Below are 22,162 nucleotides of genomic sequence, written 5' to 3' on the forward strand. Positions count from 1 at the left end.
ATTTTGCGCCATTTCTCAAACTATTTAGGGAAATGCCCCTATTTTGAAACTCGACATTACCATAATCGAGTTCTACGTAAAACTCAATGATATGATAATTGAGTTTGCCCTCCCCCCCCCCCCCCCTTTTTTTTTCCCGTACATAACTCGATTACTGTAAAATCGAGTTATATACCCAATTATAAAATTATCGAGTTATAAAGCAAAATCGATATCTTTAAAATCAAGTTATGCTCATGTTATACCATTACATCTCCCCCCATTTAGACGGTCTTGCTTTCAGTCTGAATTGAATTCCACTGCTGCTCCATAGATCCACAATTGCTTCCGAACTGAACTGAAATTTCTACCACCTCAGGTAAGAAACCCATACCAGAATTTTATGGCAATGGTATTTTCATTTGATATTGTATTGGATTTATTTATTTTTGGTTGAATGAGTGTTATGTGTGTTCATTGGTGTGATTTTGGTTGTTTGTTGTAGTAAATTTTAATCACAAGAGAATGAAAATCTTTACCATAGCAAGAAGTAATCGACTATATTCCTTATTTTTCTTAAATTGTTATAAGATGGTTAGTGAAATGAAGTATAACACATAATTATAAAAATATGATAAGTAGCATTTATGGTAAACTAATATCTCCAATAGTCATACAAGAAGTAAAATTTCAACAAGAAAGAAATCAAAAGTAAAACAATAAATAACATTTATGGCTGAGGAATCAATGGTAAACTAAGTATGCATTAGAATTGTCTTTACAAATTAAAAACAAATCAAACAAATGTAATTAGTACTCAACAAATCAAAATAAATCTGACATTTCAATTAAGTTTCAATTTTCTTGTAACCATTTTCATAATCAAACACCATCAACTTTAAGAGGCACTTCTTCAATTGGTAGTGATGAGGAAGTATTAGAGAGATAATCCTTCAACCTTCCCATTTCATGGGCTACATCCAGCATGGTTGGTCTAGTTGAAGGTGTGAACTGTGTGCACATAAGGCCAAGCTCAATCATTTCTAGAATCACATCTCTCCATATTTTGGTGTATTCCTTTGGCATGACTGATAGAGTGCACCTATCAAGAGCATGTTCAACTATGGGATCCAACTTATGGGGGAAGTGACTCTTAACCCATTCATGCAAGCTTGAGCCTTCATCAATAAGAACTTCTGTAGGGCGTCTTCCTGTTACAATTTCCAATAAAAGGACCCCAAAACTATACACATCTCCCTCAGGTGAAGCGCTTCTGCCCAATCCATATTCTGTATTTGGATAAATTGATTAAAGAGCACCATCAGTATGATGGTAAAAAAAATTATTTATTATTTTGTAAATGTGACACCAATCATAATTGTTGTCATATCAATTTGTAAATAATTTTTTTAGTAAAACAGTAATAGCATTAGCAGTTTCCTTAATTTATTTTATCCTAGTATGATGCATCATTTCCTTAGGAGACTTTCGGTGTAATGGAAAACGGGTACCAAGACATGCAATACGTTGTAATTATTGCTAGCATTGTGAACAAATAATCTTGTAGTATAGAGAATACTATGCTTTAACCAATAAGGTCCTAACTCATTAAATTAATTTGTAATTATTGCTAGCATTGTGAACAAATAATCTTGTAGTATAGTGAATACTATGCTTTAACCAATAAGGTCCTAACTCATTAAATTATCATTCTTATCATTTTACTCGACTTTACAGAGAACTCTGTTGATGATTTTTCTGAGAAGTATGGGGTTATTCAATGTTTAAGAAGAAAAACCAGCTGACTAATTAATTTTGACAAATCATTTGGTGTGCAGAATGTTGAACATATATAATTTTTTTGCAAAAACCAGCCAAGAAGTGTTGAACTGAATGATATAATAAAGATTTGTGACTTGCTCATACCCTTGTATACAGCAAATATGTAAGGGTAACCATATTGATACATAAACACTATGAAGAATTCTAACTACAAAACTAACACATAATCGCATGAGGAAAATGTAATTATATTTAATTCTAGGCTTCCAGCTTTGGCAGAAAAATACTTACCAGGAGCTATGTAGCCAACAGACCCGCATAATAAGCCATTTGTTGAGTAGATGGATATTGTTTCCTTCACATTAGCACTCTCATCTCCCCCTTTAACCAGCCTTGCAATTCCAAAATCAGTTACCAAAGCTGTCAAGTCATCATCAAGAAGAATATTGCTCGGTTTTAGATCACAGTGTACAACTTTAACTGGAGAATGATGGTGCAAGTAGGCCACTCCTTCAGCAACATCACTGCATATGCTCACTAGCTGTATCAAATCCAGCCCACGTTTCAATCCATGGCTTGGGTAGAGATGCCTCTCCAAGCTTCCATTTGACATCAGTGGAAGAACAAGAGCCTTAAAGTCTGGCCTACTGCAAATTGTGATTATCCTTATTAAATTCCTGTGCCTTGCCCTCTTTAGGACTTGGCATTCTCTCTTAAAGCTCCATGGACTTTCTCTAGCCGTCTTTGTATCTAGAACCTTTACAGCAATTCTTGTATTATCACGAAGAACTCCCTTATAGACGTGACCAAATAGGCCTGAACCAATTAGGCTTGAAGCACTAAACCCGTCAGTGGCTTCATTGAGTTGCCCATATGATATTCTAGGGTGCTTGAGGTCCAAGTCCCCTCCATTGAATATTTCCAACTGTGATTGGATTCTTGACTTTTGTACAAGGCAGTACCCGAATATGCACAAAATGAGAACTGAAAATAATGAGAGAAGAACCGACAAAATAAGCATAAGATGAGAATGTCTATTCGAGCACTTTGGCATGCCTTCTATTGAGCCACAAAGGCCATCATTTCCAAGGAAAGAGTCTATGGTGAGCAATGAAAACGCTCCCTCGTTAGATACTTTTCCAGAGATTTTGTTGAAAGAGAAGTTCACATGCTTGAGAGTAGAGGACATCTGCAGAGATTGCGGTATCTCTCCAATCAATTGGTTCGAAGACACATCAAGTGCTTGAAGATAAGGCAATTGCCCTACTGAAAATGGAAGGGGGCCTTCTAAAATATTACGCGAAAGGTTGAGACTCTCTAGTGCAATGCAGCTTTTGAGTTGCGTTGGGATTGTGCCAGAGAGATTGTTATTGGATAAATCTATAGCTAGCACCATATCCATTTTACTGAGCTCTAATGGCAAAGGCCCATATAAGTGATTGCTAGACAAATTCAAGTATAACTTCAAGCTCCTCAACCCTGCAACTTCACTTGGAATCACCCCAGAAATCTTATTGTGAGAGAGGTCTAGAATTTCTAAATTGACACATTGGCCTAAACTTGGTGATATTGTTCCTGAGAGCTGGTTTTGATAAAGCATGAGTCTTCTTAACTGGGGAAGGTTTGCAAAGCTATCTGGAATTGAACCCGATAACTTGTTTCTCGATAAATCTAGAAGACCTAGATGGGAAATGTAGCCAAGAGCTGGCGGAATCTCACCCGAGAGTGAATTATTAGACAAGTAAACCCTCTCTAGCTTTCCCATTTGACATAGTTCAGGTGGGATTGAACCATTCAATAAGTTACTTGACAAGTTTAAGAGGGTAAGATTCGCAAGGTTTGAAATGTGAGGTGGAATAAATCCATGGATAAGATTCTCACTAAGAATAAGCTTTAAAAGATTGGTAGAAAGATCACCAATAATGGGAGGTATTTCCCCACCAAGGTTATTTCCCACCAATTGGAGTTCTTTGAGGTCAGAACAATTTGCTAAGGAAGCAAAGAAAGGTTCTAGGTTGTTGTTACCACCATGGCTAACAAAGTCATTATAGGACAAAAAGAGTACTTGTAACTTTGGCATTCCACGTACAATCTCTGACGGTAACTCCCCAGTTAACATATTAGACTCCAAGTCCAGCCATTTAAGTCGTGTGGAATTTGAAAGGGCCCGTGGTATATGTCCCACAAGCCTATTTGACCAAAGCAAAAGAGAACTCAAATTTGTAAGCCCACATTCATTCTTAAAGGGGATTTCTCCACTGAAAGAATTGTTAGAAAGGTCAATATACCTCAGGGATAAAGACCCATTACAGAAAAGTGATTCTGGGATTTCACCTTGAAGCTTGTTACTTCCCAAATCAAGATATTCCATTTTCTGAAGAAATCCCAAGTGGTAGGGAATTTTCCCTTCAAGAAAGTTGCATGACAAGCTGAGTTGTTTGAGCTGAGTGAGAGAGCCTAACTCTTTTGGAATAGGACCTTCAAAGAAGTTCATTGACAAATCAAGAACAGTCAAGGAAGAAAGATTGGCTAGTGATGGGGAAATAGTGCCACTTAACCATGTTGCATTGAGAATAAGCTCTGTGACACTGTCACTTGCATTGTTGCAGCTCACTCTTGCCCAGTTGCAAACGTGAACATCCGAAGAGTTCCAATTCTCAAGGACGTTTCCAGGGTCTGAAAAAATCTCTGACATGAAAGAAAGCAATGCTACTTTGTCATTCATAAGCTGAGAATTTTGCTCACCAAAGACACCAAACAAAACCACAATGACCAAATATAGGAAATTGTACATGGAAAATTTACAAAAACCCATTGTGGTATTGATTTATAAGGAGAGGGAAAGATGTATGTGTGTCCAATGTTAAGAAGGAATTGTAATGCGACAAAAAATTTGTATCCTTTGGGAACTCTAATATTTTGTGCCTAACTGCCGTTGAAGGAGAAGATGTATTTATAGCCACAAAACAACTTTGAAACTATGTAATGACACATAAGCAACGTTAAGATTCGGGTAGCAAATGCAATGGTGGTGTACATGTAAGCATTTACCCAAAAAAAAAAAAGTGTACATGTAAGCACTTTCCCTGTTTCCCACGTACCCATTAAGTGTAACAATTATCACACATGATACACCCATTGTTGCACACATTTCCAAGTTCCAACACATTCTTTTGAAACTTTTTTAATAATAATTTAGATTGAAATCATGTTTTAAAAAACAAAATTTTAAAGGAGTATGTATGAAGTTGTTAGAGTTGTGGAGCTTAATTTGTGTTTAATTCGAATTATAACCCAATCCGATATAAACTACTACAATTTTCTAATCGGAGATTTTCTAAGACTTAGGCTTGGTCGGCCCATGGCTAAAAATTTGTCATCAATTTTTAGCCCATTGTAAATCCTCTATATGGGATATAAATACCAGTATTTCAAATTAAAGTTTTGTGTATTTTTTTAGAAAGAAAAATTGCACTATTGCATCTTGTATTTTATCTTAAAAATAATGAAATCACTGCGTGGACATAGGCAAATTACTAAACCAAATAATTTCTTGTGTTACGTGATTGCCTTGTGTATGTATTATTTTTGTATATGTTTTTGCCTCTCATATACTTAGAAATTTGTTTATATTCCCAAAAGGAATATGTGCAATTGAGTGTGTCTCTAAATTTAACCACTCATTAATATAATATTGTGCTTTGTGAAACATGTGGGTTCTTTTTTTTTTTTAATTGAAGAATAGAAGAACATGGGTTTCTTTGTGAGTGGTAAGTTTGGACTAATTTAGTGGATGATGTGCTGTTTAGGAAGATAATGTAGCATAATAGGCACGCTTAGGGACGGTGATTTGGCATTAATTGGGGGTATTGGTTTTGGCACAATTGTCGTCTGAGAGTGATGTGTTTTAGCACTACGTTGATATCAGTTCAGAAGTTGATCCATAGCTTATTTCATTTGGGTATCATGAATTGCACTCGCAAAGATGTAGCACACCATGCAACTAACCTACTGAAAGAGATTGATGTGGTGGTAAAATTAGAAGTAGAAAACTAACTGTAAGGACAAAAGACAAAAAGGAAAACTAATTAAACACAAAGTGCATTTACTCTGAGGTCATATATATATATATATATATATAAATTCTTGAATGTTAATATTCTCTGAGTGATCACATAGTTGTATGCTAGTTGATAACAATAATCCTCCATGACCCCTTATTGCACGCATGGTGCGTGTGCATATATATAATTTTGGAGGTGGATTTAAGAATAGGAGAAGATCACAAGAAAAGGGATGGTTGGTGGCTCGATCTTTCTTGCAAAGAAAGAGTAAGCCCTCTTCATGTGATCGATCCTCGGTTAAGGACACTTTGATGGTTAAATTGATGCTCTGGTTTAGGTACTCTAAACAATGAACAAGACATCTCTCAAGATTTTTTCACATATCTCTTCCCCAGGGGTGAAACACCTTTTTATATCTACTAAATTTATTTATTCCCTACCTAAAAACATCACCTGAAACCAAGCTTTTTAGAGTATATGTTTGCCTTTTCAACATATGAACAAATCCCTTCCTGCCTTTCTATTTGATACAACATGTGTACAACAAATTACATGGGAACAATTTTTCCCCCACTTCTTCCCCACACACAAAAAATAAAAAAAGTACAAAGAAAACTCTTGATTTTGCATCCCTAAGATGACCTCTTAAAATTAGCTCCTACAGCAAAGAAACATTTGCTGCAAATATTTCATCTGCGTCAATCTTTCCCTCAAAAAATCAACCAATGTAGTAGTATAAATTTTCATTATGGAAAATTTCAGCCAACAGCCTCCTGAGCAAGCTGCATGCCATAGCCTTCAATCCAAAACCAGCCTGTTATGCTATGATTTTAATCACTATATCATTATCAGGACAAGAGTCCCAGCAGTACTTGCAGGAAACAGCATGGATCCAATTTGGAGAAGAATAGAGATAATTTAATTAAATTTTTTTTGATATTTGGTTGCTTTAGTCAAGTTATAAGTTTTAATTTGTCCAATCAAGTTGTAACAATTTTGCACCTCTTACTTTAAAATATTGGTGTAAAGAAATCAGAAATTTCAAAAGAACATTTTAAGAGAAATCCATATTTTCATTTTATACTAGAAATGGATTCAAGTTACATCTGGTGTAACTCTAAAGGGTTACACATTTTTTAAACCATTGAATTTAAATAAATCTAACGGTCAAAAAAAGACCCTCATTAATACTAATATTCTTATTAGAATATCATTAATTATCCCTCATTTATTGTATTTTATATCTATTTCTAAACTCAAAAAAAGTGTTATATTTGACTCTCTCTATGTCTCTCTCTATCTCTTTCTCCTCCACCGTTGTTCCACCTCCATGGATAGATTGTCAGCTAAAAAAAAAAAAAAAAAAAAAAACCATGGAACACTGACATTAGAGGTTTTTGCTCATATGCTTCCGCATAAACAACTGAAGGTTTTAGAAACGTATTTTCAATCTCATATCATAATTGGGAATCCACAAGGTCAAGAGAGAAATAAGCACCAAATACACATCAATGATTACATTGATTAGCAAGCCAAAGATTTGATTATGCAACTTCATTATTAGAAGAATAAAGATAGTATTCAAATCCATCCGATACAGTAAGCAATTTTTCAGAATTTTCAAAGTATAAATGTAAAAAGTAGGGAGTCAATTCAAGTTAATCTCTATATTGCTGGACTAGTAAAAAAATTAAATGTCTCATGTACTCTGACTGCTATCTCTTTTGAACAAGTAATATACTGTAACTGTTACAAGTAATTAAATGTCTCATGTTATTTTTTTATTAAACACAGTAACAATTACGCAGTTATTTTTTTATTAAAAACAAAAACTAAAACCAGCTCCAACATTATGGCTAAAAGAGCAAATATCATTCTCTCTCAGATTGTTGTTTCAGATTGCTTAGTGTTCGACTTGGTTTTTTTTCTTTTTTTCTTTTTTTCTTTTTTTCTTCTGCTGGCAACCTGTAGAGGTGGAAGAATGGTGGAGGAGACAGAGAGAGAGAAACGTTGAGAGAGAGAGAGAGTCAGACGTTTTTGGGTTTAGAGATAGGTTTAGAATGTAATAAATGAGAGAAATTAATGAGATCTTATTAAGAATATTTGTAATAATGAGGGTTTTTTCTTAACCATTGGATCTACTTAAATCCAACGGTTTAAAAAAGGTGTAACTCTAAAGGTGTAACTCTTTAGAGTTACACCTGGTGTAACTCTTGGTGTAACTTTTTACACCAGGTGTAACTTTTACACCAGGTGTAACTTTTTACACCAGGTGGAACTTGAACCCATCTCTTTATACTATATTTTTAAATTGGAATAGATGGTGATCAAGTCTTAAAAAATCCAAAAGACCTAGGACTAGAACTCTGCAGCTTGACATTCAAATAACAATTATATTATGTTTCATTTGTTTTGAAGTAAGATATTTTCATACATGAAATATTTTACTTATAAAAAAATTTTAATAAAAAATTTTCAAGTGTTTGATATAGAAAGTAAATTTTTTTTAAGCAAACCTCCAAAATTAATAACTCAACCACCGAAGCTGTTTAAAGCTTTGCCTGAAACTACGGTTGGAAGTCTTTGGAGAAATCACTGTTTATATCGGCAGGGCCCAAACTTTTTGTTTTCATCTACCATTGGTCAGTGCACAGAGCACTTGACATGGGTTTGTTGGTCCCTTTTGCCTAGGGCCGGCCCTGAGTGCAAAGTCCAATCCACATATATGATATATTTAATTAGATATGTTTGAAGGATTGTGGTATTTTAAAGTTTAAACGTTAAACCCCGTGAAGCCTCCTAAATCAACATGTATCCTATTTCAATAAGAATTTTGACAACTTGAGGTTCAAGAAATAGATAGTTATCGCGCTAGGTTTTCTTATTACAATTGAATTAGGAGATGCTAAGGCGGCAAAGGTTATTATATATAACATATATAACACAGTTTGGTGTGGTTTTTCAAAGAGAGCCGAAACACAGCCAAGCCAAAGAGAGAGAACTGCGCTTGTGAAAAAGAAAAAAAGAAATTTTTTTTTTTTATTTTATAACTGTGACGGGAAGATCTCAGGTAAATTATATAATATTACTGTATTTGATGTGAATTTTTAAAAATTTAAATTTATGATGTTTATTGTATGATAATTGCTCCAAGACACACATCAATTTACTGTTGATAGAAACTTTGGGTGATAATATTTTGGAGGATTGATTTTCTTAATTCACACACTGAAACAAGACTAGATTGAAACCCAATTTCAAGCCAACATTTTTTAAAGCCAGCTGTAGGCCTGTAGCTAGAGTTTATACTTTATAGTTGTTTTAATTAAGCTTATTAGTCGATTGTTATATACTTATATGTAAAAATGTCTTTCTTTTTCTAATTAAAAATAAATACAATCAAACAGATAGTATAGAAATCTTAAAATAGATACAGCCATACAGGTTAATATTCACAACAACGATCTTTATATGCATGACATTGAACATGCTAGAACAGCTAGATTTCATAGGTGATTTTTTTTATGAGTGAGCGATGTCTATCAATTTTTCTATTACTTTTGTTCTTCATACATACATGAACACGTTTAATGGTATCATAAATTTGTAAATTTGTATCATAAATATGGTACGCATTTGCATCTCGAGATTTTGGAATTATTTTTATGACTAATATTTGGCAAAGCAGGAGCAGCCATCAATTATAATGGAGCATAAAAGAAGAAATTTGAGCAATAACATGAATGATGGAGTTGGTGCCATGGATCGAATCTCAGAATTGCCCAAAGTCATCATCCATCATATTTTGTCTTTCCTTTCCACAAAAGCTGTTGCAAAAACCAGTCTACTTTCCAAGAGATGGAAAAGTTATACGATTTCATATCCTGTTCTAGATTTTAACGAGAACTACTTTCAACGCTTAGAAAAAAATGAGATACACCAACCATATCACACTTGGGGGACAGATTATATGCCATTTAGGCCAAAATATCCAGAATTTTCCACCAGAGAAGATGTCATGCATTTTGTGAATAAATCCTTACTAAAATTTTGTGAGCAAAAGATTTGCATGGACACTTTCAAGCTTCAGGTGAGCTTTACTAATATGGAAGAGGCTCTTGTGGACAAATGGATAGAATTGGCGGTAGAGAATTGTGTCAAAGTGCTTGAAGTCAGTGTCAGAATGAAAAACGAAGAGAGGTATATTTTGCCACAAATAGACTTTTCTGCCAACACAATAACAGTATTGAAATTATCAGGTTGTAATTTGGAGCATCCCGTTAATTTGAAGAATACTATAAATTTCTACTCTTTGAAAGAACTGTCTTTGCGACGTGTTTATGTAGTCGAAGAGATGCTTCATAATCTGATTTCTCGCTGCCCTTCAATTGAGAATCTAACTCTTATTTATTGTTTGGGGTTGAAAAAATTTCAAGCCCTTAAACCCCTGAAATATTTTTGCATTTTCCCGACATACCGACTTTTTGAGTCGGTTTACGTTGAAGGATCAAGCCTAAGATATCTTCGTTATGAGCATCCTAATGGGCGGTTGGGTGAGATCAAGGTGAATGCTTGTCAAAATCTTAGAGTATTATACTTAAAAAGTGCAAGCATCACTGATCAGTGGCTTTATGATCTCAATACAAAATTCCCCCATCTTCACTCTTTGACTCTATTTTCTTGTGATCTGTTGGAAAAGGTTCATATTTCAAGCCATTCGCTCAAGAATTTTACGTTGATTAAAGGTTGTGAGCTACGGGAGACAGAGATTGACACCCCTAATTTACAGAATTTCATGGTTGATTATGGTTTTAAGAGACCTTTTCCTAAATTGTCTTTTAAGAGCGCTCCATGTCAAACAACAGCTAAATTTCATTTAGACAGCAGGATGCAACTCAACACTGATTGGCTCCTTGAATTGAGGGAATTCCTTGAAAAACCAATCCAGATCAAGACTTTGTTCCTGCATCTGTTTGGGAAGGTACGACTAGATAAGTAAGCTAGAATTTTATTTATTTTTGTTATTTTGGTGGCTTAAAAATCTAAATGTTTTTGCATCTTGTGTTGCTAATGAAGGTTAAATGTAACTTGGATGAATTTATTCCAACTCCACCCTATGACCTCGAGATTTTGAAGCTGCAGTGTGAATTGTCACCACGCTCTCGTTATTCAGATTATGTCGATGCTTTGCTTTTAACTTGTCATCCTAAAACTTTAGTCGCCTCATCTAATTCTAAAAAGGACTTCGAAAAGGTATATATACTTCTTTCTTTTTTTTTATTTTTCTCCCCTCCCAAAATAAATCTTTTTTTTTTAATGTCCATAGACATGCTTCATGTAAATTGAGTTGTGCTTTGAATAACAGTTTATTCACATTGTTTTTCTAATTACTTCTTTGAAATTAATTAGGTTTAAATAGCTTTGATGCACCTAAAATGGTTCACAATCCATATGTTGAATTTTTCTTTTATGATGGTTACTTACATCATTTTGCTAACATCTTGGGGGATGTGTTTGAACTTTTTTGCGCATTCAAATAATTTCCAAATAGCTTTTGAAAGAGGGGGGGGGGAGGTAGTGTTAAAATTCTAAAATGTACTTTTGACTATTACCTGGTATTAACTATAACACTACACTTGGTTGTGAGAGTTTAGAATTTATATTAACTACTCTCTACTTGAATTACAGTTCTTATGTGGTAGACTATTGTATGGAGAAGATTCAAATTGTTGCTGCTCTACTAGGATCCAATGCTGGATGCACTGCTTAAAAAACGTCATAATTGAGAAATCCAGAAGGAATGGAGTTGAGATGTCTCTAGATCAGGATACCTTATTTGATGAATTGAATAAAGAAGAGGAAACTCAGTTTAAATTATTATGGTAACCATAATAACATTGTGAGATAGTGATGTTAGACATGAATTTGGATTAAGTGATGTATAGTTAAATTTTTGGTATTATTCAAGAGGTTGTGTTGTTGTTTTTAATATTATTATATATGACTTCTTAAATGTGGTTCCATAAATTCTAAGGTTTAAGGAGAGCTCATCGAGTAGCTTCTTATATATTACATCCAAAACATTGAATGTGCTAGAAATAAAAAAGAAAAGATGTTTAAAAAGTCAAGAAAATAGATCAAAGTTTTTGTTTAAATTCTTCATCTGCATGCTAGGCGCCCAAGTTATTGAATCTTTAAAAAAAATTTATAAAATATGTCTACTACATTGAATATTTTATATTAGTTTCATGTTATTCACGTAAATATGTCTACTACATTGAATATTTTCTATTAGTATACTTTCTTTTGATTTGAAGTTATATGCCTATAGAAACCATTGTGATCTGTTTGGATTGAGGAGGAAGAAGAAAAATAGAGTAGAATAGATAAGAACTGGCCCAAAATTAACTTATTTTTAACAAATTCTACTCTACTCCCCTCCATTTTCCCTCAATTCAAATAGGCCCTTAAGGAATCCTTAAAAAGAAAAGATAAATAAATAAAAATAGGAACTAAAAAGTAAAAATCCTTTTAAAATGCGCATAGAGCGTACAGAGAGGGCTACACACAAATGCAATCACAATAGCAGCTCCAGTTGGTTTAGAATGCAGGCTATGCAGCTCGCACATTTTGTTTACTTCTCTTTTTTTATTTTTGTACATGCACCGGAAAAATACTAGCAACTGCTGGACAGTCACAATAGTACAAAACAATACTGAGAAAGCACATTTCCTTAGTCTCATGTACATATGACACATTAGCACTAATATGATGGGTCTTATAGTAAACGTGTAAGAGAACCTAAAAAGAAAGTGAAAAGGAAATTTTTACAAAACATGGATCAATACAAGAGACAGCTCCATAAAAGAGAATTTAACTTATTTAAGTCATCACTTCATGTGTAAGCAGGGCTGAGCATGGACCCAGCCCAATTGGCCCACCCGACCCGATCCAACCCAACCCAAAAGGTCTTGGGCGGGTTTGATGGATGCTCGGGTCGGGATCGGGCCAAAGACTCGGGTTTATTTCGGGTTCAGGTCAATTTGACCCGACCTATTAATATTTAAAAAAAAAAAAATTTGGTTGAATTCATTTTGGTATTTTCAACCTTGAATTCATTCAAGGTTGTATTACTTTGGTTTTTACTCAATAATAATATTCTATCTTTTCTCTCCAAAAAGAAAAAAAAAGAAAGAACAATTTAAAATAGAAATAAGTGAAATTCAAAAAGCTGTTAATTAATTTATAATAAAAATTAGAAACCAAAGCCATAAATTTGGTTGAAAAAGCATTAAAACGACAATTTCCTTTATTACAAATAGGAAATGAAACTAAATAAATTTGTTTAAATGGAAAGAAATTAATGTATTTAAGGATATATGATATTTGTTTCAATGCATAAAGTATTGTAATAAGTCAAAGAAGGGTAAAAAAGGCAGGAGCAAGTTAAGGAGTAATATTTCTCATTTATGGACATATGTATTTAAGAAAAAAAAAATTATGATGTTATATTCTGAATATGGTGTTCTAAAAAAATTATTCCTAATATATTTTTTCTTCTTAACTTAGAATGTTTCATAAATTATTTGCCAATCATAACCATCTTTTGAAATTTTCCTAATACAAACCTTTTGAAAATTTAAGTTATCTTTTGAGTCTTGTCTTCCTCAATTAAATCTTGATTCCAAATTTGAATCCTATTTTAAATTTGGTCATTCATGATAGATTAGGAATTGGCTAAACTAAGCTACTAACTTTTAAGTCAAACTTAAATTCATTATTAATTAATGAGAAAATCAAGTAGTCTAATGTATTCTAAATTTTCAAAATTATCCCTAATAGGGATGTAATTATATATGCTAATTTCCTTTTTTTGCTTTTACCAAAATTGAAGCTTTAATTAGATCAACTGCTTTTTCGGATTAGTAGGTTGCTAGGTTCATAATTTTATAAACTTGTTTAGTAAATTAATTGGGAATAATTATTTTGTTGGGTTGGGTCGAGTTCTTATCTGGAAGACCCGATTTTATCGAGACGGGTTACAGGTGGCCATGAACCTGACCCTACCCAACTTGATCTCAGTCCTATTTCAGTCAGCTCAGTTTATTCGGCTCTCTAGTCCTTTAATTAGCCACCTGAACCGAAGTTTCGAATTTCAAGGAAGAAGACTTGTATTCGACCAATTGGTTAGATTTGGTTGGTTTGGTCAAGTCCCTAGCCCGCTAGACGGCCCTAAATGCTACATACACAAATTATTATACAACATTTTTATAAATTATTGATGTAGCTTTAGTGTTTTCCAAATAATTATTAGTAAGTAACAACTTGATATTAGTGGTGGGATCGGACTAGAACTAGTAAAAGTTTGTCACATTAATAATAATAACAAATAATTATAACACTAAAAAAAACTAACAAAAACATTATTAAAACTAGCATGTAGCCCCGTGCATATACATGAATACAATTAAAAACAATCACAATTAGGCTCTTTGGTTTGTGCATCCAATAATTCACTTGCTACAAAAATTAAAAACTTAGTTGGATGTGTGGCTAAAAATTGGATTCTAATTGAAATCCAATTTATAATTTAATTGGATTTGAACTGTTCAATTTTTATTCTCAATAATTAATTTGGTACAAAATTGGGAATCCAATTAAAATCTGATTGGATTTTCTCTGAGCTTTGACAATTAATATATATAGATAGACTAGCCTCTAAGTATGCGCATAACTCTTCTATTTTTTGTGTAAAGGTTAATAGTGTTCATTAATCATAATTCGAAGTTGCTACATTTTTCAATCCCAAAAATATCTAGGGGGTGTGCTTCAAAATTTAATATTTTTTTCAATCCTCGAGTCAAGTACGGGTCAGCTCCAAATCGACCTTTAAATTTTATTTGCTTCCATGCATGTCTTCTACATTTTTTTCTCGTCCACTCATTCGAAAGCAACCTGCTTTTTGGTGGTCTGCGATTTGAAAAGGTGCGAGTTTGGAAATCTTACCAAACACCCAAAATTGAAAAAAAAAAAAATGCAAAGCGCTTTGGGATTTCAAAATCACGCTTTGCGATTCGGAAAATTACCTGCGTTTTGAAATCGCAAAGTTCTTTTTTGCATGGTTTTAAAAACCGAACCGGGCATCAAACCGTTTTTAAAAAAATTTCCGATTCAACCCCGGTTTTCCGATTTTTGACCGGTTGTTGACCGATTTTGGGGGTTTTAACCGGACCGGACTGGCTCTCGATTCCCAATTGAACCGGTCGGTCCGGTCCGTTTTTAAAACTATGCTTTTTTCTCATTTTAAAATTGACAATGCACTCCAACAACAGGTCATTTATTCTATTTGCTTTTTAGTGGATCCTAATTTGCTTTTTATGAATGTTTCAGTTAACGTTATTCTATTCCACTAGATTGATTTCAATTTCATCTTGCCAAAAATCTAATCTTTAATGCTAAGTTATATATCATCTATTTCAGTATTGGTTTCTGAAAAGTGATTTATGTACCAATTTTGCAAAATTAGTTGCTATTTATGTGCTATGAGAATTATTAATCTTCAAATTGCAACCTTTAGTATGAAATACACTTCAATTGGTCTTTTTCAGTTTCTCAAAAAAACAAAAAAAAAATTGTTCTTTTCTTCAGTCAAAAGCAAAAGCAAAAGCAAATTGTTGGGTAAGGAAAGTAAACTCATGAAGCACAAGATCATCTTCTAGGAGGTCTTGTTGTCCTCGAATTCAATTGCCAAACTCCCAAATTCCTAGCATTTGGTATCAAAGCAAGGTCTTTCTTGGTAATGGCTGAGACACGTTCCACCACTGTGGTAACTCAAGAAGCTCTTGCTTCACTTAGAACTACATCAAATCATCACGCTAAAGAAATTCAAGGGATGCGAACCATCCAAGAAGTGCATAATACACGTACTTTGAACGAGATGAATCAACAATTGGCTATTTTTGTACAGAGGCGTGGTGGTTTTGATTAAGGGGGATTGCCTCAGTCTCCAACAAATGGGGAATCCCGATATGCTAATTCTTCAGCATTGACTTTATCTCATCCTGTGAGGTTGGAATTTCCAAAGTTTTCTGGTGAAGGTCCTGCAAGTTGGGTTTACAAGGCCAACCAATATTTCAAGTATTATAATACACCAGTTGGGGAGAAGTTGATGCTAGCCTCGTTTCACATGGAGGGAAAGGCTCTAGTATGATTCCAAGATAGTGAGGAAGCAAGAATTTTTGTTGATTGGGAGTCATTGCTTCAAGCCTTGCACATTTGATTTGGTGCCATTGCTTATGATGACCCGATGGAAACACTCACCAGGCTGAGGCAAACTACTTCAGTGTCCTTATATAAAGCCCAATTTGAGGTTCTGTCTAATAGAATCAAAGGGTTGTCTGCTGCTCACAAGTTATGTTGCTTTCTTAGTGGATTGAGGGATGAGATAAAGCTGCTAGTGAGAATGCTCAATCCCAAGTCTTTGAATGAGGCTTTTGGTTTGGCTAAGATCTAAAAAGAATATAATTGGAGTTGTAAGAAGAATTCTAAGGTACAAGTGAATCAAGGAAAGCCTTCCATTTAGGTGTTCCTCCTAAAACTCCTTCTCTGCTGGTGTCTAAAGCTAGGTTGCCCATTAAGAGAATTTCCCCTGCACAAATGGAGGAGAGGAAGAAAAATGGGTTATGCTATAATTGTGATGAGAAGTGGGGTCCTGGCCACAAGTGCAAGAATGCCATGCTGTTCTTTCTTGATTATGTGGAGTTGGCACAAGAAACCAATTCTAGAGTACAAATTACTGAATTGGTGGAGGGTGGAAGTCCAGATCAGGTTGTGCAAAATCAAGAAGAAGCTAAGATTACCCTTTATGCTTTAAGTGGCACTCCTACCTCAGGAAGTATGAGGGTTATGGGAAGGATTAGACATAGGTCTTTTGTAATTCTCATTGATTCAGGAAGTACTCACAACTTCATTGATGCTACTTTGGTTTCACAGTTGTATCTTCATGTTGATACTTCTCAAATTTTAGAAGTGAAGGTAGCCAATGGTGATTTGATTAAGACTCAAGGTGTTTGTGAGAAAGTGTTAATCTAGCTGCAAGGGCATAAGTTCTTGATACACTTGCATGTGTTGCCAATGGGGGTTGTGATTTAGTCTTAGGAACTCAGTGGTTGGGTACTTTGGGAGTCATTTAGTGGGATTTTAAGCAGCTTACAATGAGTTTCTGCTATGGTCACAGGCAGGTTTTGTTGCAAGGGTTGAGGAGTACAGGGTCTCAATTGCAAGATGGTGACAAATTCTTAAGAGAGACAGTGAAGAGGGGATTGGTTCTACATATCTCAATTCAGTCTCAGTTGCTGTCTGCAGATTGTCAAGTTCAATTGCCTGAAGAAATTGCTGCTTTGTTACTAGAATTCAAGTCTGTGTTTGCTACTCCTGTGGGGTTGCCTCCTTTAAGGGATCATGAACACCAGATCAGCTTGAAGGAAGGAGCTCAAACCATTTCTCAGAGGCCTTACAGGTACCGCTATTATCAAAAAAATGGAATTGAGAAAATTGTTAATGAATTGTTGTCTGTTGGGTTTATCAAAAATAGTAGTAGTCCTTTTGCCTCACCTATTCTTTTAGTAAGGAAGGATGATGGCTCTTGGAGAATGTGTATTGACTATAGGGCTTTAAATCAAGAAACCATTAAGGATAAGTACCCTATACCTGTCATTGATGAGTTGTTGGATGAATTGTTTGGTACAACTGTGTTTTCTAAAGTTGACTTAAGGTCTAGTTACCACCAGATTAAAATGAAAGAAGAAGACATCCCCAAGACTGCCTTTAGGATTCATGAGGGTCATTATGAGTTCTAGTTGATGCCATTTGGCTTAACAAATGCTCCTTCAACCTTTCAATCTCTCATGAATTCCATTTTAAACCCTTCTTAAGGAAATTTGTTTTGGTCTTCTTTGATGACATTCTTGTCTATAGCAAGGATCTGGTTGATCATGTGGGACATCTACGTTTGCTGTTAGAGATCTTGGTTAAACATCAATTGTATGCTAAGAAATCCAACTATGTGTTTGCTTGTAAGGAAGTAGAGTATTTGGGGCATCTCATTTCAGGTGAAGGGATAAGGACAGACCCAAGAAAAACTGCTACTATGCAGCAGTGGCCTATTCCCAAGGATGTGAAGGCTTTAAGAGGATTCTTAGGCCTAACTGACTATTATAGGAAGTTTGTGAAAGGGTATGGACAGATTGCAGCTCCTCTAACTGCCTTGTTAAGGAAAGATTCTTTTGTTTGGACTTATGAAGCTTCTCATGCTTTCCAACTTCTCAAAGATGCCATGTCTAACCCACCTGTGTTGGCCATACCAGATTTCACCAAGCCTTTTATTGTGGAGTGTGATGTTTCTGGGTTAGGTGTTAGGGCTATCTTAATGCAAAATCAGAGGTCAATTGCCTTTAACAGTCAGGTATTGAAGGGTAAAAACCTTGCCTTTTCAACTTATGAAAAGGAATTGTTAGCATTGGTGGTGTCAGTGAAGAAATGGAGGCCTTATCTGCTAGGAAGGCCTTTTGTGATCAAGACAGACCATCAAAATTTGAAATATGTGTTAGAACAAAAGATTGGAACTCTTGCCTTTTCAACTTATGTGTTAGAACAAAAGATTGTTAGCATTGAAGGGTAAAAACCTTGCCTTTTCAACTTATGAAAAGGAATTGTTAGCATTGGTGGTGTCAGTGAAGAAGTGGAGGCCTTATCTGCTAGGAAGGCCTTTTGTGATCAAGACAGACCATCAAAATTTGAAATATGTGTTAGAACAAAAGATTGGAACTCTTGCATAGCAAAAGTGGATCACAAAGCTTCTTGGTTATGCTTTTATAGTTGAACATAAGCATAGGAAGGAAAATTTGGTTGTTGATGCTCTATCTAGAAGGGTGGATTCCTTGGATGTTACTGCTAATATTAATGGTGTTGGCACCTTGTGCATTATTTCTTTTCCTAATCCCACTTGGCTGGATGACCTCAAATCTAGTTATGTGACTAATCCTACTGTTTAGAAAATCATTCAAGCTATTCAGTTTAGGCAGAATGTTCTTGTTGGTTTTGCCCTTTGTAATGATTTACTACTTTATAAAGGCAAATTGTATTTGGGAGGTTCTGCTTAGAATTTAAAGGCTATTGTGTTGCAGCAGGTACATGCCAGTCCTTTAGGGGGTCACTCAAGGTATTTGAAGACCTTTCATAGGCTCAAAAAAGACTTTTATTGGACTAGTATGGTAAAGGATTTGAAGTAGTTTGTCAGGGAGTGTGATGTTTGTTAGAAATTAAAGAGTGATACTTGCTTCCCTACTGGATTGCTACAGCCCTTATCTATTCCAAATAGGCCTTGGCTTAATATCAGTATGGATTTTGTGGAGGGCTTGCCTAAGTCTCACCTTAAGTCAGTGGTGTTTGTTGTGGTGGACGGACTTACTAAATATGTTCACTTCATTCCCTTGTCTCATCCTTACACTGCTGCCAAGGTGGCTAATTTGTTCGTGCAATTTGTTTTCAAATTACATGGTATGCCCTCAACCATTGTGAGTGACGGAGACCTAGTTTTTACATCTAAATTTTGGTCTAAACTGATGAAATTATAAGGGATTAATTTGGCTATGTCAACTTCTTATCAACCTCAATCGGATGGCCAAACTAAAGTGGTGAATAAGAGTTTAGAACATTATTTGAGAGCTTTTGCTGCTAACAGACCTCAATCTTGGGTGGACTGGCTGAGTTTTGGTTTGACACAAACTTTCATACTTCTCTTAAGCTCACTTCATTTGAGGCCCTTTATAGATATCCTCCTTCTAAGGTTTTGGATTATGTTCTAGGTACTACAAGGGTGGTAGCTGTTGATTCATTTTTGAAAGATAGGCAGCAACTTTAATCTTTGCTCAAACATAATTTGACTGCTGCTCAGGAAAGGATGAGGTGGTATGCTGATAAGAAGAGAGTAAATAGGTCCTTTGCTATGGGAGACTGGGTGAGGGCAAGGATGATGCTACTTGGGAAAGTATGTTTAATTTGTAGCAGAGGTTCCTACACCTTCTGGGCAAGCTGCTTTGAAGGGGAGGGAATTGTTAGAAGTGTGGTGTGTGTGTGTGGTGCTGCATGCATATGGTGTTGATGATGGGTGCGTGTGGTGCTGATGAGGGGCGTGTGTATTGCTGATGAGGTGGGTTGCTAGAGTGTACAATGTAACTGTGCTATAGATGGTGTTGTAATTGCCTAATTGGCATTGTGTACTTATACTTTAGTGTATATATACTTGTATTGGAGGTGTGCCTACATTAGCATTGTATTGTATTAGAGTTAGTTAGTTAGGATGAGTTGAATGGCTTAGCTGGCAAGGTAGTTACACAGCTGGCTTAGGAAGACAATTAGGAAGTTGGTTATTGGACTGATGTGCTATCAAGGTATTAAACTGGGAAGGGTATTGTAGAATGAATGAACTTGATTTATATTTTTTACCAGAATTTCCCTCTCAATTCTCTCTATCTCTTTTCCTATTCTCTCTCTTTTCTAGGAGGTCTGGTTGTCCTTGAATTCAACTACCAAACTCCCAAATTCCTAGCATCTAAGCACTTTGCTTAGTCGAAGCAAAGCTCATATATTGAAGCGTGCCTTAGGCACTCTTTTTCTAGTTCTTTTTGAAGAAGCACAAAGCCCACCTTTTTTTTCCTTCTAAAGAGGATGAATTGTTAAAATTAAATGCTTGATCTTGAAGGAAATGACAGATATGTTTTATTATACTAACACTATTTTAAGGTGGTGTATTACACAACCAATATTCTGTTTACATATCAGAAGCCACGAACAAGGATAATTTACTGTTCTTAACTTCTTGTACTCTTTGGTCTTTGCCTTTTAAATACATTTTGATAATTCCATTTAACTCTTTTGATCATTGCTTTCACAATTATGTATTTTTGTAAAGCACAAGAGATTTATATAAATTTTTATTTTCAAAATTTCTATCACTAGATTATTATCATATTGTCCATTAATAATTATTTTCAAATTTACTAATATAAAAATTAAGAAATTGAAATAATTATATCTTTTGTAGAATTGAACTTGCAAACTTCATATTAATAATCTTTCCTACACTAGATTTTAAACTTGATGAATTACAAAAGACTCATTTTTTTTGGGGGGGGGGGGGGGGGGGGGGGGGGGGGGGGCCTTGGTCTGCTTGGTTTCTGGGGGACTCTTGTTCCGGCCTTTTCACTTATACATGAGCATAGCTTGATTGGAACAAGTATCAGTATGGTGGGGTTGGGGTTGGTTTTTTCACTTGTAGATGTGCTTAGCTTGGTTGGAACAAGAATTGGTCTGGTGGGGTTGAGTTTTTTATTTTGGGAAACAAATGGCAAGAAGACTGCTATTGGCTGTGAACTAAAAATACATGACAATTAAGTATAGACACAGGCAGAGTTACTCAAAAGGAAAAAGATACCTATATTATTAAACCTATTTAAAGCATGACCATAAACTCTGAGACGTAGACTTGTATTTGTCGGGAAGCAAAAGAAGAATAACACAAATAGATAGACCTAGGAATCAACACCAAGCATATAGTAGGAACCAAGGAATCAGCACCTAGGCTTGCTAAGAATTAGTACCAAATTTCATTTGTCAATGAATAATTGCTTCCTTATGTTGGGCCGTTTAGATAGAGTCCCTAAATTATATCAAATATGGAAAGAAAATAAAACCATAATGAGATTGCATGAAACATGGAAATAAAATTCAAATAACAATCAAATCTATCTAATAGCACCAATTGGTGTTAATCGGCATCAATCACAATGAATCAGGTATTTCAAAAGCAATTAGCATTACTATGTTATCTGAACTTTGTAAATCATGTCACTGCTAATACTATATATGAATCTTGCCACCTTAAAATGTTTGTTATTAATTTTCTGTAGATGTCATCAAGGATCAACATTTACCACCCGCCTCAAGTTATCAAGATTGCTAATTAAGAAGATTGTTTTACTGCCCACTGTGGATGACTTCCTGAAAGTCAGATCAAACACCTCATCATCAGTAAGCACTCTTGAGATGACAAGGTTCTGTGGTTTGCTGATTTAGTGTCCATTTTTGTTAGGGAAGTGCTAGGACCCCAAACCATCAGATTAATTATAATACTATGTTCTCTCCTTTTTGTGAAAAATGTCATACCTTCAAATTTGCCTAATCTATTTGCAATTGACGCTTCTCACAGTGCCCAGTTCCTCTCCACCGAAGAATACCTGTGTGTTTTCATTTTCCAAATTAAATGGGTCAGACTCACG

The 22,162-nt window shown here is 35.0% G+C and overlaps 2 protein-coding genes across 2 annotated transcripts; one reads left to right on the forward strand and one right to left on the reverse strand.

Moving 5' to 3' along the window:
• Window positions 1-720: 720 nt before the first annotated feature.
• Window positions 721-4,667, reverse strand: LOC126715668 (putative leucine-rich repeat receptor-like serine/threonine-protein kinase At2g24130). Its single transcript, XM_050416400.1, has 2 exons — window positions 2,053-4,667; window positions 721-1,268 (listed from the first exon to the last, which is right to left on the reverse strand). Exons 1-2 carry the CDS (start codon window positions 4,574-4,576, stop codon window positions 862-864), a joined length of 2,931 nt encoding a protein of 976 aa, XP_050272357.1. The 5' UTR covers window positions 4,577-4,667; the 3' UTR covers window positions 721-861.
• Window positions 4,668-9,516: 4,849 nt separating this feature from the next.
• Window positions 9,517-16,035, forward strand: LOC126705051 (putative F-box/LRR-repeat protein At3g28410). The gene is made up of 3 exons (XM_050404012.1): window positions 9,517-10,806; window positions 10,902-11,078; window positions 15,829-16,035. Exons 1-3 carry the CDS (start codon window positions 9,532-9,534, stop codon window positions 16,033-16,035), a joined length of 1,659 nt encoding a protein of 552 aa, XP_050259969.1. The 5' UTR covers window positions 9,517-9,531.
• The last annotated feature ends 6,127 nt before the right edge of the window (window positions 16,036-22,162 follow it).

Source organism: Quercus robur, chromosome 2 (genome assembly GCF_932294415.1).
Source record: "Quercus robur chromosome 2, dhQueRobu3.1, whole genome shotgun sequence".
NCBI classification, from domain to species: Eukaryota; Viridiplantae; Streptophyta; class Magnoliopsida; order Fagales; family Fagaceae; genus Quercus; species Quercus robur.

Excerpts from the sequence above, each read along its gene's own strand:
- LOC126715668 (XM_050416400.1), bottom strand. The coding sequence starts at position 4,576 with ATGGGTTTTTGTAAATTTTCCATGTACAATTTCCTATATTTGGTCATT. Across the intron at positions 1,269-2,052 it reads TGTTGGCTACATAGCTCCTG|AATATGGATTGGGCAGAAGC; the intron begins GTAAGTATTTTT and ends ATCCAAATACAG.
- LOC126705051 (XM_050404012.1), top strand. The coding sequence starts at position 9,532 with ATGGAGCATAAAAGAAGAAATTTGAGCAATAACATGAATGATGGAGTT. Across the intron at positions 10,807-10,901 it reads TCCTGCATCTGTTTGGGAAG|GTTAAATGTAACTTGGATGA; the intron begins GTACGACTAGAT and ends TTGCTAATGAAG. Across the intron at positions 11,079-15,828 it reads CTAAAAAGGACTTCGAAAAG|TCTCCAACAAATGGGGAATC; the intron begins GTATATATACTT and ends GGATTGCCTCAG.